This window comes from Phyllostomus hastatus, unplaced genomic scaffold, assembly GCF_019186645.2.
Source record: "Phyllostomus hastatus isolate PE091 unplaced genomic scaffold, TTU_PhHast_1.1 phas_contig_90, whole genome shotgun sequence".
Lineage (NCBI taxonomy): Eukaryota > Metazoa > Chordata > Mammalia > Chiroptera > Phyllostomidae > Phyllostomus > Phyllostomus hastatus.
The window spans coordinates 10,278,056-10,305,218 of record NW_025333984.1 but is presented as its reverse complement, the minus strand read 5'-3'; the positions used below and the strand labels follow the sequence as shown (position 1 = coordinate 10,305,218).

Here is a 27,163-nt window from a genome sequence, read left to right as displayed (position 1 = left end):
TTGTTATATTAGTGCTTTTACAGAAGTTTTATATAAACTCTTACTTCAAATGTCTCTACCAGGAAGAATTTAAGTAAACATCCCTAGGTGTTAACCAACATGGGAAAACAAAACCAATAGAACCTGAAAAGAAGTAGGGCACAAGAGATTTCATAAAGAAAGTGAGTGAGAGAGAGAGAGAGCTGAATCCTTTGTCTCGAGGGTTTGTATCTGGAGGTCTCAGAGGAGAATTTCAGAATATTCATCATCTTCCCACATGTGTCCTTTCAGGGTCTTGGTCTCTACTGATTGGTTAGTGCCAGGGCAAGGGGTCATTAGTCATTGTAGCTGGTCCTGATGTCAGCCATGGCATTGCTTCATCTGGTTTTGCTGCTTTTCTGGGCTTGGAGCTGAAACGAAACTGAGGCCTAGATGTTCTCTCTAGTTTGACCAAAACTCAGACTCTGTGGCCAACAGACTCAAGGCTTTGTTTCTAAGATTGTTTGATATGGGCCAGAACCTCATTGTCTTGAGGGCTTAATGCTTAAGGAAGTGGTCATGCAAGGGGTTGTATGGGAGTCATATGAAGCTATTCTCTAGCCTTTTGTTCCCCCTCTAAGGGGGTCTACCAGATGACTAGCAATATGCTAGAGAAGGAAAGGTCTCCTGTTTGCCTTTTTATTCAGGGGAGGGTTTGAACCATATGACCTGTGATATGAAAGGTTAGGCAGTCTAAACCATATGACCAGCAATGTTCTAGTGGAAGAAAGGTCACCCTGGGGGTGAGGTCCAACCTTATAATTGTCCACTGCTAGGCACCCAGGGCTTTCTGCCCTGGCAACCTTCTGTACCTAGCCTATTGTTTCTACATTGCTCATGCCTGTCTAACTGCCTACTCTATCACTATTACTATGGATACCTCCTCCAGTGACCAGTGGCACTTAGGTAATGAAGCACAGTACCCACTGTATCATGGCCTCACACCTTGAATTGCTTTGTACTGGCTTTTTTGTCTTCCCAGGCAATTACAGGGCTTGTCCTTCTTCCAGTTCAGGGATTAAATAGGACAATTTAAAGCCATTTGTTATCTTCAAGGCTTCCTTTTTCTTCCAAAACCTTTGGCTACACAACACAGCTGGACCCCACCTCAAGTAATCTATATATCACAAAATTTACAATTGATAAAAGCAATAAATAGGAATTACTCATATTAGAATTATATTCTTCCCTGAAAAATGGAGATGTCCTAGTGCATTTTGGTGTTTACAGATCATTAATTGCTTATCACAGAGACCAGAGAGGAAGGCTTTCAGGAATAAATTTGAAACAGCCCATAAATAAATAGCAAAATAAAATTTGATTTTCAAAAATGAAGCCAATTCATGGCATAGTTCTTTTTCTAGGAATTCATCTGTTACATAATGGAAGACATGCTCTTCTCTAGGCAAAGTAGCACAAACCAGGGAAAATAAAATTCAAAGGTGTTGAAAAACTAACAGAGATTGAACCAATCTATATAGGTGTAGGTATAGCATTCCAGTCTGGTAGCTAATCCAGGAATCTCCCTTATAAGCATGGGTCATTTTTTTTCAGTGCTTCTGGATCTATGTTTTCCTGACTCTGCTATATATTTAGTTAGCATGTCCCACATTCCCAAGACTGAAACAATGAGAAAGTTTAAAAATTCAGCATGCCTTGATTTTGTGTTTAATTTGTAAACTTAATGTTGCATGAATGGCCTATTTTGAATATCTGTCTGATTGTACTGTCTTAAAGATTCATTTAAACCTGGGGAGGACAGCATAACTCCTATCTGCTTCTCATTAATAACATACTTTTCAGTGAGTGGATGATAAACAACCTGGATAGAAATCAGTAGAAATGCATATTGCCATTAGGTGGAGAAGGAAGAGGAAATCCACTTTCCTCATAACACTGACAAGCACTTTCTAGACAGAAGGTAGAGAGACCAGGCCTCAAAGAGAGAGGACTGTCAAAGAGGGTTTCTAATTAAATATTCTACAGTTTTTACATGAAGGACCATAAAGGAAAAGTTATTTTAATAGAAATTAAAATTTCAAATAACTTTTAAAATCTCAGGTTAATAAAAACAAACTATTTATTGATGAAGAAGAAAGGTACATAACACTTAGTCACAGCTTATCCTAATGGGCTTTGGAAAACATTCTGGTCTACATTAGCATTCTTTAATTTGTGAAGTTAACTACTGTGTGTGACACACTGGTGAGGATGGAGGGTGGGAGGCAGTAGGAAGTAAGTATTCCAGCTGACAGAAGTCTGCCATTGGTTGATCAGAGTTAGAATAGAAAGGCAAATGGGAGAATCTTAAATTAAAAAATACATATTTTAAAAAATGTATTATTGGCCTACTCTACTTTTCTGGAATAGCAACAGATAATAACAATCTTGGTTGCAATATAAAGGGCCAGTTTTTTAAGTTACTTTATTTCTTTGGTAATAAGGTGCAGGCACAAAAATGAGGACTTAAGAGAAATGCATTTCAAACCAATGATTGTAATAAATTATTCCCCAGGCCACAGATTTCACAGGTATTAGAAAATACATAACGTTCAGAAATGCAACCAGGACTTTTAGCTTCCCTTTACTCTTCTAAGTCTTTTAGGATTCAACATGGCTTTCTTCTGCCATTTCACTATTGATGACTGTATCAAAAACAAGTCAAATGAAATAATGGTTTGATTAGGTTTTCTTTGGAGAATTGTCATATTTTGATTTTGTTTCTGTTTAACACTGGTAGTAACTGCACAGGCCTTAATATAAAACAACCTAATTTTCTAGACAATTCTTTAAAAGACATAACTTTGCTTCAATTTATAATTCTATTTTCCTTTTTTTTCTAATGGGGTTATACTTGCTAATCTGAAATTTGGCAGCTTTTGTTTTAGTTTGGGGCTTTTGGTATAAACAAGCTGAATGGCTCTAACATTCTACCTACCTAATTCCCCTAGTCTTAACCCTCATATGAAATGTGTGTCCCATCCTCCTCCTGGTGACTCAGAAAAGGCAAATTTACAGTTGTGACCTTCATGTAACTGTAATACGGTTTGAAAATGCTAAGCAAAGTCATCTTGAATGAGGACTTGACAATGTTATTTGGAATTTTTCACAGGAAAGTATCTCTGGAGATTCTACCACTTTCAATTTTGATTATGTTCAATTCTTCAACCCATCTATCAGAGCCAAAACAGGGGGAAATTGTAAATGTTAACTGCCTGCCCACCTCTATTGGAATTCTTCCCTTGGAAAAGGGAATCAGAGATAGGGGATCCAAACAGCTTAAGATAGCAACTCAAAGAGCCAGAAAAAGAACTTCAGGCTAGGTAGAAATTTAAGAAGTACATTTTTTTTTTGCACAAATATTCCCTTATAAAATAATCTGTTTTCTTAAAGGAAAGTGTGGTGTTCAGACAGCATTAACAACGATATTGTCATGGTGTACCTAGACCCAGGAGTTCATTTATTTTCAATTTTATGCAAATAGAGTAAATTTAGCAAATAATACGGCTTACCTTTCTCTAGAGAGGCTTTCTTTAAACACAGGCTAGACAACCTATTCCAGAGGTACAGATTAGCTTCTCCAACTGATGCAGGCAGGACTGCCATTTGATGTAGGCACCACTTCCACCATAAGGGAAAACAAGAAAAACATTGTCAAGTAGACCACGTAGTTCTTTGTGCCCTTTTGCTGCCTTTTAGTACCTCTCTGCCTTGTCCTATACTTAGGCTGTACACATGCACTACCCAATGTGGTACCCACTAGCCTCATGTAACTGTTTAAATTTAAAATAATTAAAATTAAACTTAGAATTCAGTTTTTCAGTGGCACTAGCTATATTTCAAGTGCTCAACAGACATGTGTGGCTAGAAGCTACCATATTGGATAGCACAGATATAGACCATTTCAGAAAGCTCTATTGGGTAATGCTTCTGACCATTAGATCTTTTTGTTTCTTGAGTATAAGCACTATTTCTTTCACATCTCCATCCCCTAAAGCATTCTATCAGTGACTGACACAACCATTGAATGGGGGAAAAACGTAGTTATGTTTCTAAGTGAACTATATTTCCTAATTAAGTAACTAAGTGCTTATTATGTTTTCAAGAGCAATGTTAATTTGATTATAAGCAGTCTCATATTTCATCATTGCAAGAACACTATGAGGTGGGTCATATTACCATCCCCATTTTTCAGATGAGGAAACTGAGACTCAGTGAAGTTAAATGATTTCCCCAAAGTCACACAGATTATAAGTGTGAAAGCCTGGTTTTTAAAACTGTAGGGCTTATGTTCTTACCCATTGCTCAATGTACTAAAAGAAAACAGAAATTTCACCATGGACAGCCAAACCTCTTGTAGAACATATGTAAGTAACTGGGTGGTTTCTCTATAGCACCCATGCTAACCAAGGCAGAATAAAGAAAGTGTGGGATCAAGGTCTGAGCATGAAGAATTGGGTGTAAAGAAGTATGTCAATTTTTGTTTGAGTGTGGGTATCGAATTAAGTGACTATCTGACTACTCTAAATGAAGCAACAGCAAATTAGCAGTTTCTTCTGCCACTTTGCATATGAGAACCAGTGCTTTGGTCACCAATGGTGAAGCTTAGTGAAACTTAACCATTTTGTGAAGTCACCCCAATGTGATGCATTTACCAGGAGGTTCTGTAACTTGAGCTTCCATGCTGCCGAGTTTGTGCCAGGACATGCAAACTCCAGAAAATCAATTTTTCTGCAGCTTACACACTAAGTGTGTTTGCCAGACAAATCCCCAGCCAGCTACTTTTTAAAATCACCATAGTGCTTTTAGAAACAATATGTACTGGAACATTCTTAACTCAGCAAAAAGTAAAAGACAAAACTATACCCAACCTTTCAAAATGCATAGCCACAGAAGGCAAAATGTGAGTGTATTGAAATTAAACATTTTAGTGGCCCCATTTAGCCTTATAAGGTATTCTGTACTAAGTATCTAGTGAATTAGATTTTTTTTCTAGTTTGTGCCTCAATAGCACTGACAGAATATAACCTGGCACCATGCTTCCTCCCGCCCACATGTGTCCATGCCTTCATATGCCACCTGATTTATCAGGGTGGCACCTCATCTTGCCTGCCCTCCCTAAAACGGGTCTTGATTCTTCTTCTCTCCTGTATTCTCACACAAATTCTCAAACAAGCCAAATCATACAAAGGTGTTGAATATTTGTTGTTACCTTCCCATTGGCTATGAACGCATAATAAAATTTATTGAAGACTTACTCTGTGACAAGCACTGTGCTGAGTGCTCTCTATAATCATCTCATTTAATACTCTATTTCCATTTTAGAGGTAATCATTAGCTCCTTAGAGATTTAAGAAATTTTGTCCAAGTCAAACAGAAGGTCTGATCTCTAATGGTAAGATTTAGGACCCTGTGACAGGCTAGTGGAGTACTATATTGGTGCCTTTCACCTCATAGCATATTAAGCTTCCAAGTTGAACCAAGGAGGATTAAGGCTATATAAAATCATGTTGAAATGCCAGATCAAAGAATATATACCTCAATCAGTCCACTGGCATTTTGGTCAATGTAGTCATTAGCACTTTCTCCACTGAGAGGCAGTGTGGAGTAGTACAAAAAGCACAGGTTTTGAAATCCAACAGATCTAGATTTGAGTACTAATTCTGCCACTTCACATCTAGGTGATCTTGGAATTACCACTCTCTAAGCTTTGAAAGGGGGTGGGGTAGACAAATGATGACAATCTGATAAAGAATATAGACTTTGGTGTCAAATGATCTGGGGTTAAATCTCAACTACTCCATTTACTCATTCAGTTAATATTTATTGAATACATGCTATGCAACAGATCTTGTTCTAAGTACTCAAAAAACGTTCTTATGTTCATTATAGTAGATGAGACAAAAAATAAGCAAATATGTAAATAACATACATGTTTCAGTTGGTGTTAAGTGAAGTAGAAAAAAAAAAAAAAACAGCCCTGGCTGGTGTGGCTCAGTTGGTTGGAGTTTCATCTTGTAACCAAAAGGTCGTGGGTTCAATTCTCTGTCAGGGCACATAACTATTGGGTAGGTTGTACTTTGGATCCCCAGGCTGGGTGCATGTGGAAGGCAACCATTTGATGTTTCTCTCTTGCATCGATCAATGTTTCTCTCCCTTCCTCTTTCCCTTATTCTCTCTTTAAAAGCAATGAGAAAATGTCCTTGAGAGAGGATCCAAAAAAATTAAAATAAAAAACATTGGGGGAGTGCTATTTCATCCTGGCTGCTTAAGGAAGGCCTCTTTGCTGAGGTGACATTTGACCAGATAAATGAATGAAGTGAGAGAGCAGGCCACACAAACATGAGGTGAAGCAGAGTGAGGAGAAATGCCTTCCAGATGTACAAAATGAGCAAAGGTCCTGACAGGAATGTGGTTGGTAGCTTTGAGGATAAAGGTCTATGTGTCTGGAGTGAAGTAAGAGAGAAAAAGAGTAAAAAGAGATGAGGACAGTGAAGACAAAACAGAGCCTATTTTGCTGGGCTTTGTGCTGGGCTTTCTAAGCCCTGGTAAGGTCATCAGATTTTATTCTATGTTCAATAGGAAGTTGTTTCAAGGGCTTTGAGCTGAGGAATGAGATGATCCAGTTTATGTGCAAAAGGATCTTGCACATAACCAATCTTGTTAGGCAAGGATGACAGTTGAGGAGCAGGTAGACCACTTAAGAAGCATATACAATGTTTCAGGTGAAAAATAACTGGCTTGAACTAGGGTGAAAGTGGTAAGAAGTGGCTAGATGTTGAATGTATTGTGAAGCTGACAGGGTGTGGAGTGTGAGACCAAAAGGAGAAGTCAAGGATGACAGCAAGGACTCTGGCTTGAGCAACTGGACAAATTGTATGGTAATGCCACTTTCTCTGGTGGAGAACACTGGAGGAATAGCAAGGGAGGTTTGATGAGCATCTAGAGTTGCATTTTGGCCATGATAAGTTGAGATGCCTATGAGAATATAAGTGGAGATGTCAAGTAGACAGTTAAACATGTCTGGGGTTTGGACAGGTCAGGGCCAGAAATTTTGCCAAGTATATCACCTGGACCAGAAAATTAAATTCTATAAGCATCAGTTACCTCATCAATAAAGTGGATACATGCAAGTGCTTAATAAAAGGTAGCCTTCTCATTGTCAGTATTTATTGCAATAACTGGCAGCTAGTTATTATTGTTACAGAATCTTTGTTGGTTGTTCTAAACCTAAATCGAATATTAGAAGCACCTAGAAATACTGAATATCAGAATCACCCTTTAAATGTTGGCCCCACTTCAGACCAATTAAATCAGAATCACAGGAACAGTGATCAGTAGCTTCCCAGGTATAAATTACCTACAGATAAAGAACACATGAGACTGCCAGTCGAGATGGCAGCATAAGTAAACATGGCTCACCTCCTCACACAACCACATCAAAATTACAACTAAATTATAGAACAACCATCACTCACAACCATCAGAGATTGAGTTGAATGAAAGTCTGACTACTACAGAATTAAGGGAAACACACCCATTCAGAATGGTAGGAAGGGCAGGGATGTGGAATGGGAGGATCCCACATCCTCATGTGGTGGATAAAAATTCAGAAGAGGTATCTTGGGAATGAGGGGTCCCAAACCCACACCAGGCCCCCCAGCCCAGGGTTCCAGTGCCAGGAAGATAAAAACCCATAACTTGTGGCTGCAAAAATCAGCAGTAATTGAGTCAATGGAAGACACTTCTGGAGTCTCAAGCAGTTCAGCTTAAAGAACCCACACATGGACTTACTCAGACTCACTCCCTCTGAACTCTAGCACCAGGATAGCAGCTTAAAAGACACCAGTGGCATACTTGGAGGAACTGAAGTGTCCGGCATAAGGGAAGGAACTGGAGGACATTTTCTCCCAGACTGAAAGGAGAGTAGAGAACATTGTTCCTTTTCCAAGCCCTCAACCCACAGAGCTACAGATCTGGCAGCCAGGTGCCATATCTGAGACTCCATTAACCTGGCTAACAGTTTGACACACCCTGGAGATTCCCAGAGACTCTGGCCAACCCAATTTATGGACCCAACCAAATTGCTAACTATGATTTTTCCATATGAGTGGCTGATATTAGTTCATGCTTCATAACTTACTAAATCCTACCAAACAAGCAACAGTCAGCCTCAGTGAGCCCCAGCCCATATTCGTCTTATTAAGTAGCCCCAGGCCCAGCAGTAGCAGCAGCCAGCCCAGATTCACAGCTTGGCTTCACCTTGGAATCTCCAAGCCAAGTACAAGTAGCAGCCATCTCAGATTGCTTTATAGCTCATGCCAGGTGGCCCCCTGGCAGAACAAAGGTGGTGAATGACCTTGGCCTGCACTACCCTGGAAACCCAGAGCCTATGCACCCTGTGGACAGACACAGACCATTTCAGAGCACCACTATCCTGCCGCTGCACTGCTGATCCTCAGAGGGAGGAGGTTGATGGTCAGTCATCACAGCCAGTTCTTGCAGCTGACTGGCCTGGGTAAATTCCTCCCATTGATGTGCCAATCACAATCAAGGCTCAATTACAAGAGGACAGTGTACTCAGCCCACATGAAGAGCTCACCTCAAGTACCCAGTTTGGGTGATAGGGGAGGCTGTGCCACTGGACCCTACAGGGCACCTACTATATTAGGCCATGCTCCCAAGACAGGAGGTTATAGCAGCTCCACCTAATACATAGAAACAAATAGGGAGGCTACCAAAATGAGGAGACAAAGAAGCATAGCCCAAATGAAAGAACAGATCAAAATTTCAAAAAAAAACCTAAACAAAATGTAGATAAGCAATCTATCAGATGCAGAGTTCAAAACACTGGTTATAAGGATGCTTAGTGAACTTAGTGAGGACCTCAACAGCATAAGAAAGATACAGTCAGAAACAAAGGATACACTAATTGAAGTAAAGAACAATTTACAGGGAAATAACAGTAGAGTAGGTGAAGCCAAGAATTAAATCAATGATTTGGAACAAAGAAAACAAAAAAAATAATAACCAATCAGAACAACAAGAAAAAAGAATGCAAGAAAATGAGGATAGTGTAAGTAGCCTCTGGGACATCTTCAAGAGGTCCAACATTCACACCATAGGGGTGGCAGGTGCAGAAGAGAAAGAGCAAGAAATTGGAAATCTATCTGAAGAAATAATAATAAAAAAAGTCCCTAATTTGGTGAAGAAAATAGACATGCAATTCCATAAAGCACAGAGAGTCCCAAACAAGTTGGATGCAAAGAGGCCCACTCCAAGTCACATCATAATTAAAATACTAAAGGTTAAAGCTAAAGAGAGAATCTTAAATGCAGTAAGGAAAAGACCAGTTAGTTACCTACAGGGGAGTTCCCATAAGACTATCAGCTGATTTCTCAATAGAAATTTTGGAGGCTAGAAGAGATTGGCAAGAAATATTCAGAGTCATGAAGAGCAGGGATCTATAGTCCAGATTGCTCTATCCAGCAAAACTATCATTTAGAATTGAATGGCAGATAAGGAGCTTCCCAGACAAAAAAAACTAAAGGAGTTCATCATCACCAAACCATTATTACATGAAATGTTAAAGGGACATATTTAAGAAAAAGAAGATTAAAACTATGAAAAATAAAATGGTGAAAAATATATATCTTTGAACAATTGAATCTAAAAATATGCCCTGGCTGATGTGGATCAGTGGATTGAGTGCCAGCCTGCAAACCAAAGTGTTGCTGGTTCAATTCTCAGTCAGGGCACATGCCTGGGTTGTAAGTCAGGTCCCCACTTGGGGGGCATGTGAGACACAACCACACACTGATGTTTCTCTCCCTCTCTTTCTCCCTCCCTTCCCCTCTCTAAAAACAAATAAATAAAATCTTTAAACAAACTAAGCAAACAAGAACAGAGGTAGAATCATAGATATGGAGAGAGGTTTTTTAAGTATATTTTATTGATTATGCTATTACAGTTGTCCCAATTTTTTTCTCTCCTTTATCCCCCTCCTCCCTGCTCCATCCCCTCACCCTCCAGTATCCGCCCTGCCTGCACAGTCCATGTCCATGAGTTGTACATATAAATTCTTTGGCTTCAACATTTCCTATATTATTTTTAACCTCCCCCTGTCTATTTTGTGCCTACCTATTATGCTTCTTGTTCCCTGTACCCATTCCTCCATTTCCCTCTCCCCCTCCTCACTGATAACCCTCCATGTGATCTCCCTTTCCGTGGTTCTTTTCCTGTTGTAGTTGTTTGCTTAGTTTTTGTTTGTTTTTTTAGTTTCAGTTGTTGATAGTTGTGAGTTTCTTGTATTTTTACTGTTCATAGTTTTTGATCTTCTATTTCTTAGATAAGTCCTTTTAGCATTTCATATAATAGGGGCTTGGTGATGATGAACTCCTTTAACTTGACCTTGTCTGGGAAGCACTTTATCTGCCCTTCCATTCTAAATGATAACTTTGCTGGATAGAGTAGTCTTGGATGCAGGCCCTTGCCTTTCATGACTTTGAGTACTTCTTTCCAGCCCCTTCTCATCTGTAAGATTTCTTTTGAGAAATCAACTGATATGAAGAGATTTGATGGTTGCCAGATGGGAGGCAGGGTGTCGATAATGGGTAAAGAGGTGAGAGGATTAAAAAGTACAAACAGGGGCCCTGGCTGGCATAGCTCAGTGGACCGAGCGTGGGCTGCAAACCAAAGCATCACAGGTTCAATTCCCAGCCAGGGTACATGCTTGGGTTGCAGGCCATAACCCTCAGCAACCACACATTGGTGTTTCTCGCTCTCTCTCTGTCTGTCTCCCTCCCTTCCCTCTCTGAAAGTGAATAAATAAAAAATCTTTAAAAAAAAGTACAAACAGGTAGTTACAGAATAGCCATGGGGACGTAAAGTACAGTATAGGAAATGGAGTTGCCAAAGATCTCATAGGCATGACCCATGGACATGAACAATGGTGGGGGGATTGTCTGAGGGAATGGGGGTGCTGGGTGTAGGGATACAAAGGGGGAAAATTGGGACAACTGTAATAGCATAATCAATAAAGTATAATTTTAAAAACAGAACACGTGAGCAGGCTTTAAAGAGAACTTCTCTTCAAATTAGTTCTAGCTCGCTGTTTAGGAAACTAACTCCTCCCAAAAAACACTAACTGGAAATTTTGGATTCTTCTTGATATCTCTAATCAAATTCCTTCTTATTTTTCCATTTTTTTTCTTCAGTGTGAAAATAATTCTTGCTCTAAGGACCGGGAAAAAAATAGCCGCTGTGGAAATTCAAAATATTGCAATTCCAGGATAGATTTCTCTCCTTAGTAGAAAATATTTGTTCCTCTCATTTCCTAGCCTGTGCATTATCAGGTTTGGTCTCTGAATTACAATTGATAGATTTAAAAATAATAAGAGTATTGAATTTCTCTTTTAAATATCTTTTCATAGAAAATAAAAATACAGTTGGAAAGTGGAATCTAATTGGTCAAGAGTGATAGGTTCTGGATTACTGAAGATCAAATTTCATTGAAAAAAATAAAACTCTAGAAGCTGAAGGAAATTACCCCGGAGCGTTCAATAGTTATGGCAGGCCTGAAAGTAATCCATCTCTGGGGAATCAGGGGATTTGAGACTTTGCTCTAGTTAGTCATGAAAGGGTATGGCAGGCACACTTTCTCTGTGGCCCATTCTCTGTCCCCAAAATAGACTTTTCAATCTAAAGGTGAGGGTATATACTTAGCAAATTTATCTTTTTTACTATTTGCCCACACCTCTCCCTTAACCAGTTGAGTGTCTACCATTAGATTATCAGTCCTTTAGCTATGTTTTGATCTTTGCTGAAATGCAAATTCTCCTGCAAAGGGATCACACTTAAGGCTGTTTTTAGGCTGTTTTCTGTCATTTATTTCTTAATGGGAATGTTTCCAATCCTTTTCTGTGTGCTGGGTGGGGCAGACAGAAGGCATCTTATATTTGGTAAGGCAAGTGGAGAAGAGGTGGCATTGCCCAAGTGGAAGAGTGAAAAATTAGGAGTATCAGAAACAATAAAAACTGGTTCAGTCTTGCTTGATAACAGCCCTAAGTAGTCCATATTTATGTATTTTCATTCTCAAAAGAAAGAGAAAAATCATTTGTTGACTTCTGGTATAAAAAGTGTGGCTTTCTTTGTGGGTTAAAGGCAAGACATCCCGGTCTCCAATCTCACATTTCAAGGAGGGAATAATGGAAATATCATGCCCCTGGAATTTCTGCTAATGTATAGGTACCATTTCCTATACAGAAATTATGTGGATTTTGTTCAGCCTTAGCATATGATTTACAACCATCCCTTAATCCACATGGGAAGAGTAAACTGTTTGTGATCACAGACTCTGGAGCCTGCATGAGTGAGTTCTAAGCTTCACTTGCCTTGGGCAAGTTACTTCTCAGTACCTCTGTTTCTGCACATTTTTCTTATCTTTTTAAATACATTTTATTGATCATGCTATTACAGTTGTCCCATTCCCCCCCTTTATTCCCCTCTGCCTTGCATGCCCCTTTCCTACCTGCATTCCAACCCCCTTTGTTCATGTCCAAGGGGTCATACATATAAATTCTTTGGCTTCTCCATTTCCTATACTATTCTTAACCTCTCCCTGCCTATTTTGTACATAATATATGTGTTTCTTATTCCCTGTAACTTTTGCCCCATCTCCCCGCTTCCACTCCCCACTGATAACTCTCTATGTGATCTCCATTTCTGTGAGTCTGTTCCTTGTTTGCTTGGTTTGTTTTTGTTTTCTTAGGTTCAGTTGTTGATAGTTGTGAGTTTGTTGTTACTTTACTGTTCATAGTTTTTTTTATCTTCTTTTCCTTAGATAAGTCCTTTTAACATTTCATACAATAAGGGCTTGGTGATGTTGAAGGTCCTTTAACATGACCTTATCTGAGAAGGACTTTATCTGCCCTTCCATTCTAAATGATAGCTTTGCTGGGTAGAATAATCTTGGATGGAGGTCCTTGCCTTTCATGACTTCAAATACTTCTTTCCAGCCCCTTCATGCCTGTAAAGTTTCTTGTGGGGAATCAGCTAATAGTCTTATGGGAACTCCTTTGTAAGTAACTGTCTTCTTTTCTCTTGCTGCTTTTAAGATTTTCTCCTTATCTGTAATTTTGGGTAATGTAATTATGATGTGCCTTGATGTGTTCCTCCTTGGGTCCAACTTCTTTGGGATTCTCTGGGCTTCCTGGACATCTTGGAAGTCTATTTCCTTTGCCAGACTAGCTAAGTTCTCCTTCACTATTTTTTCAAATAAGTTTTCAATTTCTTGCTCTTCTTCTTCTCCTTCTGGCACCCCTATGATTCTGATGGTGGAATGGTTAAAGTTGTCCCAGAGGTTCATAAGCCTCTCCTCATAATGGATTCTTGTTTCTTCATTCTGTTCTGGTTGAATGTTTATTTCTTCCTTCTGGTCCAAACCAGTGATTTGAGACCTACTGTTGGCTCCCTGTGCATATTCCTTTAATTCACTTTTCATAGCCTTCACTCTTTCCTCTATTTTGTGACCATACTCAACCATTTCTGTGAGCATCCTGATTACCAGTGTTTTGAACTGTGCACCTGATAGGTTGACTATCTCTTCATTGCTTAGTTGTATTTTTTCTGGAGCTTTGATCTATTTTTCATTTGGGCCATTTTTCTTGTCTCAGCAAACCTGTTGTGTAATGAGGGGAGGAGCCTTAGTTATTCACCCAGGCAGGCCAACCCATGTCAGTGTGTGGTGGCGCTGTATGTGGGGGAGGGGACAGAGAGAGAACAGTGCTGCTTGCTGGGCTCTCTGATGGCTTTCTGTCACTTCCTCTGCTACCCACAAGCAAATTGGGCCCTTCTGGTGCTGATTCCTTGGTGGGTGGGTTTAGGTACATTCTAAGACCCTGTGGGTCTCTCCAGTGAATTCTTCTGTGAGACTGGGGGGTTCTCTCACTGCCACAACTTCCAAAGACTTTTTCAGTCAGAGGTTTTGAGGCTTTATTTCCTGGCCCTGGATCCCTGGGTTGTGCAGCCTGTCTCACTCCCCAGTTGTTCCTCCTGGTTTATCTGCACACAAATGTGGGACCACCTAATCCACCGGCCACCACCTCACCCAGTCCACCAGCCACTGCCTTGCCACATGTTCTCTCTGCCCTGGCTGCTGGTCTCTGCCCCTCCTACCAGTCTGGTTAAATGTTTCTTCTTTAACTCCTTGGTTGTCAGACTTCCATACAGTTCAATTTTCTGGCAGTTCTGGTTGTTTTTGTTTTTAAATTTGCTCTTGTCCTTCATTTGGTTTTGCGAGGAGATACAGTATACTACCTACACCTCCATCTTGGCCAGAAGTCTCTGTTTCTGCACTTTTAAAATGGGATAATAATATTTACTTCATTGAGTTGTAAGTATTACATGTGTTAACATATGTAAAACACCTAAACCAGAACCTGGAACAAAGTATGGACTCAATTAAAATTCAATTAACATTACTTTGTACTTCTGGTTGTTTATTGATTTTAGTTTGGTTGCTATTCTCCTTTTGGTTGTGTGAGGAAGCAAAGGGTTTCTACCTGTGCCTCCATCTTGGCCAGAACGTGCATCTGGTTCTGAGGTTTTGTTTTGTTTTTAATGTTTTATTTGTTCATTTTTAGAGGGTAATGGAAGGAGAAAGAGAGGGAGAGAAACATCAATATGTGGTTGCCTCTCATGCATCCCCAACTAGGGACCCAGCCCACAACCCAGGCATGTACCCTAATTGGGAATTGAACCAGTACCTGCTGGTTTGCAGGCCAGCACTCAATCCACTGAGTCACACCAGCCACAGCAAATTTCTTACAGTCCTTTGTATTTCTGTGTTATCAGTTATCATTTCTCCTTTTTCATTTCTGATTTTATTTGGGTCCTCACTTTTTTTCCTGATGAATCTGGTTAAAGGCTTGTTGATTTTGTTTATCTTTTGAAAGAACCAGCTCCTTGATTTGTTGATCACTTAAATTGTTCCTTTAGTCTCTCTGTCATTTGATTCTGCTCTGATCTTGATTATTCCCTTCCTTCTACTCACTCTAGGCTTTGCTGTTGTTCCTCCACTTTTTGTAGATGTAGAATTAGATTACTTGAGATGTTTCTACCTTTTTTTAGGTAAGCCTCTATTGCTATGAACTTCACTGTCAGCACTGCCTTTGCTGTGTCCCATAGGTTTTTGACTGTTGTGAGTTCATTTTCATTTGTTTCCAGAAACTTTTTGATTTCTTCCTTGATGTCATTATTAGCCCATTCATTGTTTAATAGCATGCTATTCAGTCTCCATGAATTTGAATGTTTTTGAGTTTTTTCCTTCAGGTTGGTTTCTAGTTTCAAGCTGTTGTGGTCTGAGAAAATGCTTAATATGATTTCAATTTTCCTGAATTTATTGAGGCTTGTTTTGTGTCCTATCATGTAGTCTATCTTTGAAAATGTTACATGTGAGCCCTGGCTGGTGTGGCTCAGTGGATTGAATGTTAGCCTGCAAACCAAAGGGTTGCTGGTTTGATTCCTAGTCAGGGCACATGCCTGGGTTGTGGGCCAGGTCCGCAGCAGGGTGTGCACAAGAGGCAACCACACATTAATGTTTCTTTCCCTCTATCTTCCTCCCTCCCCCTCTCTCTAAAAATAAATAAAAAATATATTGGGCCTGGCTGACATAGCTCAGTGGATTGAGCATGGGCTGTGAACCAAAGTGTCGCAGGTTCAATTCCCAGTCAGGGTACATGCCTGGGTTGCAGGCCATGACCCCCAGCAACCGCACATTGATGTTTCTCTCTCTTTCTCTCTCCCTTCCCTCTCTAAAAATAAAATAAATAAAATCTTTAAAAAAAAAGAAAATGTTACATGTGCATTTGAAAAAAAAATGTGTATTTTGCTTCTTTGGGATGAAAAGTCATATATATATACATATATATGTGTGTATATATATAATCAGTTAAGTCCATCTGATCTAATGCATCATTCAGTTCTACAAAATCCTTTTTGATATTTTGTTTGGAAGATCTATCCATTGTTGACAATGGGGTGTTAAAATCCCCTACTATAATTGTGTTGCTGTCTATGTCTTTGATGAAGTCCTCCAAGATTTTCCTTGTATATCTGGATGCTCCTATGTTGGGTCCATATATGTTTACAGTATTTATGTCTTCTTGTTGGATTCTCCTTTTGAGTACTATGAAAAGTCCTTCTGTGTCTCTTTTTATGGGCTTTGTTTTGAAGTCTATTTTGTCAGTTTTATAAGTATTACTACTCCAGCTTTTTATTTCTGTCCATTTGCTTGGAATATTTTTTCCAATCCTTCACTTTCAGTCTGTGTAGGCCTTTTATTCTGAGGTTGGTCTCTTGTAGACAGTATATGTGTGGGTCATGCTTTCTTATCCATTCAGCTACTCTATGTCTTTTGATTGGAGCATGTAATACATTTACATTTAAGGTTATTATTAATAGATACTTATTCATTGCCCTTTTACTCTCTTTGTACCTGTGTTCCTCTCTCTCTCATTGATTTTCTTCATCTTCTTAAAGCAGTACCTTTAGCATATCTTGCAATGCTGGTTTGGTGGAGGTATATTCTTCCAAGCCTTCTTTTGTCTGGGAAACTTTTTATTTCATCTTCCATTTTAATTGAGAGCCTTGCTGAGTAGATAGTCTCAGTTGCAGACCTTTGCTTTACATTACTTGGAATACTTCTTTCCATTCCCTTCTGACTTGTAATTTTCTGTTGAGAGGTCAGCTGCTAGCCTTATTGGGTCTCCTTTGTATGGTACTTCTTGTTTCTCCCTTGGTGCCATTAAGATTCTCTCTTTATCTTTAAACTTTGCCATTTTAATTATGATGTGTCTTGCAGAGGGTCTCTTTGGATTCCTCTTGATTGGGATCCTCTCTGCTTCTTGGACTGGTGTGGCTTTTTCTCTCATCAAATTAGGGAAGTTTTCCATCATCACTTTTTCAAAAAGGTTTTCTTTCTTTTGCTCTTCTTCTTCTCCTTCTGGTATCCCTATTATATGTACATTATTACATCTTATGTTGTCCTGCAGTTCCCTTAACCCCCCTTTGTTCTTTCTGAGTCTTTTTTTTCCTTTTATTGCTCTTTCTGGGAGTTTTTTTCTACCTTTTGCTCCAGCTCACTGATTCAATTCTCTGCTTCGTGTAGCCTGCATTTGATTCCTTCTACTGTGTTCTTCAATTCAGAAATTGTATTCTTTATTTCCTCTTGGCTCTTGTTGATTGTTTCTATGTCCTCTAATGTTACTTTCAACCTATTGAAATAGTCATAGTCTAGCCCTGGCTGGCATAGATCAGTGGATTGAGCATGGGCTGCAAACCAAAGCATTGCAGGTTCGATTCCCAGTCAGGGCACATGCCTGGGTTGCAGGCTAGGTCCCCAGTGGGGGCCACATGAGAGGCAACCACACATTGATGTTTCTCTCTCTCTCTCTCCCTCCCTTCCCATCTCTAAAAATAAATAGATTAATTAATTAATTAATTAATTAAATAGTCATAGTCTAAAAATTGCATAGTGTACATGCATAGTGTACATTTACACTATGGTAACTATGCAGCAGAAAGAAAGAACTCCTACCCTTCGTGATAGCATGGATGGAACTGGAGAGCATTATGCTAAGTGAAATAAGCAGGTGGTGAAATACAAATGCCATATGATCTCACCTATAAGTGGAACCTAATCAACAAAACAAACAAGTGAGCAAAATAGAACCAGAGATGTGGAAATAAAGAATAGACTGACAGTGACCAGTGGGGAGTGGGTGGGGGATAACAGGGAGCAGAAGGTGAAGGGTCAAGTCAAGGAATATGTATAAAGGATCCATGGACAAAAACAATGGGGGGAGGATTGAATGTGGAAGGTGGGGGATGGGTAGGGCAGGGGAGAGTAAGGGGGGGAATGGTAACAAGTGTAATTGGACAACAATAAAAAAAGAAATATTCATAGTGTAAATTGGCAAGAGAAGCAGAAGATAAATTGGAATAGCAATCCGATTTTGCATGCCAGGGAAGGACACTAGAAAGGTCATTGGAAACTTATCTAGTTTGTCACCTGTGCCTTTGGAAAAAACACATTGAAAATAGTACTCCTTGAGATAGAAAGAAATCTACCCCTGAACTTTAGATACAAGTGTGAGAAAGTTAGGCAAAAGTATTTGGAATGACGACTTGACATTTGAGAGCAAAAATCAATGTCTAGGCAAAGGATGACTTCCAACTTTGAAGGAGTTATCTAAAATCCCAACCCCCAAAATAACTCATTCATAATCATAATATACCAATTAAAACTAAGAATAGAAGCCAGTATTTCTTTCCTTTCCTTTTCCACGATTTCACCAATACACAGTCACATGGCAGTCACTGATTGTCTGAGTCAAAAGGAAACTGACAAGCAGTACTTGTCTGAATGCTTAGAAGTGTGCCAACCAAAGTGAAGGAAAGAAAGACAATGAAATTAAGGTTTTGGCCATACTTTACAAATGAAACTATTTCCTGTGTGCCTTGCTCCAAATCGAAGTGGATTTTTTTATTTAAAATTCAATAATTCCTTTTTCCAAATGCATCTCATCAGATGTGGAAGAAAGACATGTGTCAGATGCATTTGGCAAGCCAAATATGCTCTTCTTCTACCCCAAATTGCACTGATCCCATCATAAGATGAAATGTGAACACTTAGTGGACTGTTACAGGGTTACAATATATAACAAGAACATACACTTATTCTGGTCCTTAGTGGGAAAGTATTGGAGTTAATTCATAATTTACCCCTATTTTTTATAAAAAGCTTAAATAAGAAATAAAACATATTTTTGAAGGTGAATTCATCTCTTTCACCAAAATGGATATTGTCAGTGTTAGAGCCCAAGAGGTTGGGCCTATAGTGGGGAAAAAATTCTGCCTGTAGCCTTAAAGTCAGCAGACTTCGATGGAGTCTCCTCATTAGCTGTGACCTGGGGCAAGTTATTGAGACAGTGGCAACCTCCACATTTTGTAAGAGGCCCTTCAGAATGGCATTCTGGGTGGGACACATTCTGGGTGGGACTTGTCCAGAGAATGTGCTTGCACAGCAAGCACAGTTTTTTCCAGATTTGTTTGTTTGTGATGACTTTGGAATAGATTCATGGAAATGAGTGGGTAGGCTAAAGCCCACTGTAGCATCTCTTGGCATTGCCACTGGGCTTACCCTCTCTCCACCCTTGATTCTCGCACTTATAAAATGAGCATTCATTTTTTTGTTCAATAAATATTTGTTGAGAGCCTGGGTGCCAGCTGCTGTTCTAGGTGCTAGAGATTAAGCAGTGAACAAACAATACCTGCTGCTCCTACCTCATAGGGTTGTTGTGGGGTTTAAATAAGATGGTATGTGTAAGATTACCTTGGCAACCAGAAAGCCTTATGCAAATATATAGTTTGAAGAAATGCAACTACTTCCTGCTTCTGGTCATAACAAAACCAAGGTCTGGTCTTACTCAAAACCACTCTTTGAGTAAGAAAGAGGACTACTTGAAAGATTGTATAACAGGCAAAACATGATTGCCACAAACATCTCCCCTTCACAGACTTATAACCATATCAAAGAACTTGAGAATTGTTCCATTCCTCCAGGCCTTGCCCTTTTCTTATTCTCATCTCCTGCCCACTCCACTGGGTTATAAAAGTACCTTATACTCTTCAAATGTTGTGAAACATTAAGAAAAGGCAAAAAAGACAGGGGAGAAAGAACAGGAGGTTAGGAGCTCTCTCAAACAGTTACATTACCAGCTTCCTTTCCTTCCAGTGTGTTGTCCTGCAAGGATCACCTGTCCATATCCCAGTATTTGAGTAACTCTCTGAGTAACTCACTGAGGCAACATTTGTTCCTGAACACTAGGGAGGGCTCAGGAAGTTACAGAAGGTCTATAAGTGCTCAGTTCAGGCAAACAGAAGCCCAAAGCCACCTTTTCTGAATTTGTACCAGCTAGCAATGCCATCTGAACCATTATTAAAAACAGAAGTTTCAAAGGGGGTAAAAAATTCAGAAGAAAATGCATATTAGTTTTTTAATGATATTCTCTTAATTAAAGGTACAATCCAGAGAAGAAACTGACCAAATTGTTAAGCAATAAAGTCCACGATAAAATTAGAGAAGGCAAAAATGAGCAAGAGGAAGGCATTTTTGTTTGATACTCTTGCCATTTCCCCCCTTCTTAGTGTCCTGATCACAGAGCTGGCCTTCTCCAGCCCCTAAAAGGCACCTTTTACAATGCCAAGAAATCCACTCTCCTTTCTGGGACATGAGTCTCCTATTCAAATAAAACAATCTTTTGCTCAAGGGTAACAAAAGCCCTTACAAAATCCATGAGGGCCAGGACTACTGATGGCAAAATGGGGTACAGGATCAACCTCTGAGGGAAGAAGACAGTGAAATCAGGGGAGAAGAGTAGAGGCTGACTACCCAAAGTCATATCTAGGGTAGTATTGTACATACAGTAATAGAAATGGACAATATAGGAATAATGACAACAGTGACAAAAAATTAATAAATACATGAAGCTAGACCTTCCACCTTTGAGGAACAATGGAATGTAAAGTACCTGAAATGGTCTTCCCTGACATTTCCTTCATTGTATCCTCAGTACTCACTCAGAAGACATTGTATATTTTTGGGCATAGAAATTTCATAAATATCGTACTCTCTTCACAAATTATGTGATACTTCATAAATTATGTGTGAAAGCTGACAGTATAGTAACACCATTAATACCATTAGTAGATTATGTCTCTGTTGACAGTTATGCTTCAAATTTATTGGTCTGTTTTGTTATCTACACTATCAACATATCTAAACATGTCTGTTGAATCTTATCAAAATGGAAAAGTACACTCATGTTCAGATAATGAGAAGAGATGACCTCATTGTTCTTTGTTCTCGTGCCACTATATAGAGCATACTAGGGTCAATTCTGAGGGCCACATTCTAGGAGGGACTTTGAAATTTTAAAAATATCTACAAAATGGGGACCAGAAGGGGAGGAGAATGACTGGAATTTGTGTCATACAAGTAACAGATGAAGGCCCTTAAAATGTTTAACCTATAAAAGAGATGACAAATAGGTGGCATGGTGGTGGTACTCTTCAAGCTGTACATCATGTGGAAAATACAGCATATATATTTGGTATCATTGCAGAGGACAGAATTAGGCCAGTGGGTAAAACTACTATATTAGCAATTATTAATTCCACAGATACATAGTGAGAGTTTCCTACATGCCAGGCATTAAGCTAAACACTGGGAATGAGGAGCTCAGATTCCACTGAAGACAACAAAAAGCAATATAATCAGTGCTACCTACAATGGAGAAATGGAAGCAGACAGGAAGAACTGACCAATTCAAGCAAAAGGCAGAAGTTGGAGTAGAAGGGAGTGAAGCTCTCATAAAGGTTACCAACAAAAAGAACTTTCTATCAACTTGAACTGTCCCACCATGGAGTAGGCTATATCCTGAGCCTCTTGTGAGCTAGGGAGTGCCTCACTGCTAGAGGCACTTGAGAAGAGAAGCCATTGCTGCATTGGGTAAGAGGCTGAACCAGATGGTTTTTAAGGTCTCATCTATCTCTAAAAATAAAGATAGTATTCTACTAACTCCAACTGGATATTCCATTGACCAAGTAGATATTCTAATTTAACTCTCAGGGAAGCAAAAAATTTCACTCTCCAGGTCTCCCCAATTGCAGTGTTCTGGTTAATGTATTTACCTCGACTGACTATAAGACAAATTTAAGAGGAAAATTTGCCATCCTACCTATTTTTCCAACACCAAGATTTTTTAAATCCAAGTCAAATAATAATGAATTTTGTTGATGGTAGACCACAGATGTCTGGAGAATCAAATATGCCCATAATTCTTGAGCATATGATTTCCTCCATAAAAATGAACTAATGATTCAATGAATATGAAACTGAATTAATTTATGATGTTATTAAATTCTACCACCAAATAAATTACACTTTTTGTACTTTAAAATATGTAGTAATTTTCAACACTTCCTGTGTGCCAGGTACTATTCTAAGTGAGATGTATGTATTAACTCACTTAATTACTCTTAATAAACCTTTGAAGTAAGCACTTTTTAAAAAGTTATCCTATTTTATGGATGGAAAAATTGTAACACATAGGGCTAACTTATGCACCTAGCAAGTGGGACTCAAACCCAAGCAGTGTGACTTTGTACTCTCAACCACTGTACAATATAGTTACCTTGTACTTAACTAGGTCTACAGAGGAATAATTTATGCATAGTGATAAAAGATACAAGATCTAAGTGGTGGGCTGAATGCACTCACAAATTACCTGGTTCACATACCACTTTCACGAGGCCAAATTCAAATTTTTACCTCAACAAAAAGGCAAATTTCTCCATATCATTGAACTTAATCATTTATTACAAGTAGTTGGAACAGTGACTGTTGAATTCATGAATGCTAGAGCTCTATTTTATCTACTGTTTTTGGATTAACTTTCCCCCCTCCATTCATGTATTTCTCCTTTGGGATTTTATTTGTTAATTATCTAGTAGTTCTAAGAGAATTTCTTGTGGCCTCTCTGCATAATCATTGTTTATTCCTTCTTAGGTACAAAAGGGTACTCCATGAGGTGAAATAAATGAGTCATAGCAAGTAGAAGAAAAATGAACTTGCTGTTACACATCCAGCCCATAATTTTTTAAATTTCTCTGAGATGATTGAGCTAAGATTCAATCCCTTTTAATATCTTCAGTATTTCAGCCAAAAAATACAGGGAAGGAAGGAAGGAAGGAAGGAAGGAAGGAAGGCAGGCTAGTGATTTTATTTCTTCTTTTTGGTCTGAATGTTATACTGTCACTTAAATACTAGTTAGGAAGATAAATGTCTCAGCTTAATTTTTCTCAATTATGAGCCATTTCTTTTTCCTCCTCCTAAATGCCTTCAGAATTCAGTCATCAACCAAGGCCCAATCATTTCTGCCACTAACTTAACTTTGCATTTACTGCATTCATTAATATCTGCTGCATATACATCAAACACATTTAAAGTATACACTTCAAGCCCTGCCATTTATTCTCCTAGAAATGCATCATTACCTAAAATAATAAACCTGTTAACCTGTATCAGCAATCAAAGAGGTCAGGTAAATGAGTGCAAATTACAGTGCACTTGGATCAGATTTCATGGACCCATTTGCCCTTGGCTTATAAATTTATCTTTGGAAGCAAAGGCCTGTTTGTAAATAGTATGAAACAAATTGTTCTAACTCCCTTCCCTTATCACTCAGGTTTGATTGAGCCAAAATGAAGAACATAAAATAGTTCTTTGTATGAGCATAAAGACATATCCACACCACAGTGTTGTCTATAATATAATGACCAAAAATGAATTAACCTAAGAGTCCTTCACTAGGGAATTGGGTAAATAAATTACAGTCTATCCACCAAGTGAAATGTCATGCAGCCATTACAAAGGAGATAAGTTTATTCTCATGAAAGTATAAATATATGCAAGTGAATCATAAAAACCAAATTCAGTATAGTGAATACCTTTGACCTAGAGGAAGAAGTATGCAATTAGGGAGAGATACATAGGCAGACTTCAACTAACTTCATAATGTTTTATTTTTTACCTTTTGTGGCAAGTACACAAGTGTTCTTAACATTATTTTTCTATCTTTCTATGCATCTGAATTATTTAACTGTTTTTTTTTTCATTCCTTGAGCAACTGGCTAGGAAATTCTGGCTAAAAAAAAGTCATTGAGAATATATTTCCTTACGAGGCTTAGAAATTGTTCTCTGTGTCAGATGAGGATACTGTGATATGAAATGACCATGTCAATGGGTGAGATTTTTATCTTAGAAGGCCTTGATTATTAAGGGTAAATTTATTGGTGTGGATACCAAAGGAGGATAAGTGGCAAAAAACAAAAAGGATTATAAAGCATATATCCTGGTTGATTTAGCTGGCAATTAGACCCAATGACTTCATTTATTTATTTTTAAATTTAATCTTTATTGTATTTTTCCATTACCATTTAGTCCCCTTATACCCTCCTCCCTTCAGCGATCACCACATTGTTGTCCACATTCATGAGTCCTTTTTCCTTTTTGCTCAATCCCCCACCCTCTAACCTCCCCGCCTTCCTAAAACATATCTTGAATCCAACCTCTTCCCTCTACCTCCATTTCTCCCTGCCTAGTCCATGCCACAACCATCTCTCCCCTGGACTAATAGAACAGTTGTCTAGCCAGCCTTCTTGTTTTCACTCTGGCCCACCTTAGCCAGTTCTCCATATAGTAGCTAGAACAATGCTTTAAAGTTTTAATCCAGATCTTATGACATCCTGCCTCAAAATCCTCCAGTAGTTTCCTATCACACATAGAACAAATCCAAACTTTTTACCATGACCTACAGGGCTCTACAAGATTTGGCTTCTGACTAATCTCCTAACCTCATTTCTTGCCAAACTCTCTTTTGCCCATTTGGCTCCAGGCATATTGGCTTTTTATTTTCTGTTCTTTATGTTCCCATCTCAGTGAAACATTTCAGTGACTCAGTGAGGGCCTCAGTGAGGATCTGGTTGCCATAAACACAATGTATAGTTTCCATGGTGATAGCTCTGAACATTCCAGCCCTCTGGAATTATTTAGGCAGGTCTAAGCAAGTCTCAAAAAAAAAAAAAAAAGCAAAACAAAACAATATGCAATACCACTGGCCAAAGTCCAGAGAAAAGCAACTAAATAAGCAATCAATAAAGCAGAAGTGAAAGCCAAGAAACCCCATAAAAGGACACTTGAATATATGTCATATGTTCCTGGCTGGTGTGGCTCAGTGGATTGAGTGCTGTCCTGCAAACCAAAGGGTCGCAATTGGATTTCAAGTCAGGGCACATGCCTGAGTTGCAGGCCAGGTCCCCAGTTGGGGGCGTGCAAGAGTCAACCAATCAATGTATCTTTCCTTCTCTTGCTCCTTCCCTTCCCCTCTCTCTAAAAATAAATAAATAAAATCTTAAATGAAAAAAAAAGAAAATATGGCATATGTTTATAATTTGTACCATGCTATCTTACCTCTGGTCAAATGTTACTTTAAAATGTTTCTCTAGGGTTTTTACTCCTCAGGACCTAGCTCCCAAGTGAAATGGAAGTCATGGAGTCATTAAAACCATGCCTCCTTTATATTCTCCAGAATATCTAATAAAGACAGAGCTATAAACATTTAGAACATGTTCTAAGGACCACCTGAATAGAGATGAAATTTCATGGAATTAAATTCAAACTTCAAAAGAGCAAAGATGAGGGAAACTTGTCATGGTAGAAAGAACTAACAGTTTTGGTTTAGCCTCAACCTGAGTTGATGGAGGGACACTATTCACTCTATTACATTCTTTACACCTCCAGTAGTGTGCTTTAAAACCATTGAAAGGGTGGAGTAAAGACTAAATATGTTAATGTAAACTCAGGCAGCATTGATAGAAAATAATGCTCCAGTGACAAAAAGCAGTTTTCATTTTTATTCTGTCTTTATCATGTATCTGGAGTGCTGTGTTTATTTCTGGAAACTTCAATATAAGAAACATTGCTAACTAGAATGTGTCCATGGAAGAGACCAAAATTGTGAGTGTTCTGGAAATAGTATTAGATGTAGATAGACAAAGTCTGATGAAGAGATGAGGAAGGGGAATAGTAACAGCCTTGCAATATTTGAAGGGCCATTATATAGAAGAAGGAACAGAATTGCTTTGCGTAGCTCTAGCAGATAATAATAAAGGGTAAACATTATAGAGAATCAAATTTCAATTCAGAATAAGGAAGTGTTTTCTTACAAAAATGATTGCCCCGTTCTGGAGTGGGCTAATTATAATGGTTGTCTACTCCCTCCAGTGGCCTTTTTATTTTCCCCTCAGGCAGCTCAAGGATAATCACATAGCAGAATATTGTAAGGGAGATTTCTGCATTAAGACAAAGCTTGAACTAAGAAAGTGTTTTTCAAACTAGATTGCAACCCATTAGTGGAGCCATGAAATCAATTTAGTGGGTCCTGATCAGCATTTTTAAGTAAATTAGAATAGATCATCATCACCATGCCATTACATGAAATGTTAAAGGGACTTATTTAAGAAAAAGAAGATCAAAACTATGAACAGTAAAATAGTAAAAAGCTCACAACTCTTAACAACTGAATCTAAAAACATACACTAAGCATACAACCAGAACAGGAACAGAATCATAGGTACGGAGATCATTTGGAGGGTTATCAACTGGTAGGGGAAAGGGAGAGAATGGGGGAAAGGTGCAGGGATTAGGAAGCATAATTGGTAGGTACAAAATAGACAGGGGGAAGTTAAGAATAGTATAGGAAATGGAGAAGCCAAAGAACTTATATGCACAACCCATAGTCATGAACTGAGTGGGGAGAATGGTGGAGGGAGGGGTTTGCTGGGTGGAGGGGGGCAAAGGGGGAAAAATGGGACAACTGTAATAGTATGATCAATAAAAGATACTTTTTTAAAAAGAATAGACTAAAAAATATCAGATAATATCACACAAAGCAAAGATGAGTGTGGTTTTGAGAAATCTATTCTGGGAGCATGTTTATATATGTATGAATATGCCTATTGGATTGCAGTGTAACATGCTTTTCTTCTTGGGTATTGCAATAAAAAATGTTTGCAAACCAGTGCACTGGGGCCTCTTCCAGTTTTAATGTGGTAGCTCCTAAAAAGTTTTATCTGTGTTGCAGAGGTCCAAAATTGCTGTCTATGAGAAAATGTGGTCTTACATGAAATCAGCAGAGCCATCTGTGTTTACCAAAACAACAGCAGACGGCGTGGCCCGGGTGCGGAAGTCAAAGGGGAAGTTCGCCTTCCTGCTGGAGTCAACCATGAATGAATACATTGAGCAGAGAAAACCGTGTGATACCATGAAAGTTGGTGGAAATCTGGATTCCAAAGGCTATGGTGTGGCAACCCCTAAAGGCTCAGCATTAAGGTGGGTGGAATAATATAACAATATCCGTGTTGTTATAGTATTCCACCTACCCTGATGCATTTTGTTGTCATTTTCTTTCTTGTGGATTTTGAGGTAACTTTTAAAAGTTTAAAATCTACAATATTCCATGGA

At 38.8% G+C, this 27,163-nt stretch overlaps 1 protein-coding gene across 3 annotated transcripts in view; it reads left to right on the top strand.

Moving 5' to 3' along the window:
- The window catches only part of GRIA3 (glutamate ionotropic receptor AMPA type subunit 3), a 391,825-nt gene that overhangs the window by 339,718 nt on the left and 24,944 nt on the right, over positions 1–27,163 (top strand). For all 3 annotated transcript variants that reach the window (XR_006787340.1, XM_045852236.1, XM_045852237.1), the window contains exon 13: positions 26,784–27,031. Coding sequence is in view for 2 of the 3 variants with exons in the window: in XM_045852236.1 (XP_045708192.1) it covers positions 26,784–27,031 (248 nt within the window). In the remaining variant the exon portion in view is untranslated. The remainder of the gene's footprint in view (positions 1–26,783; positions 27,032–27,163) is intronic.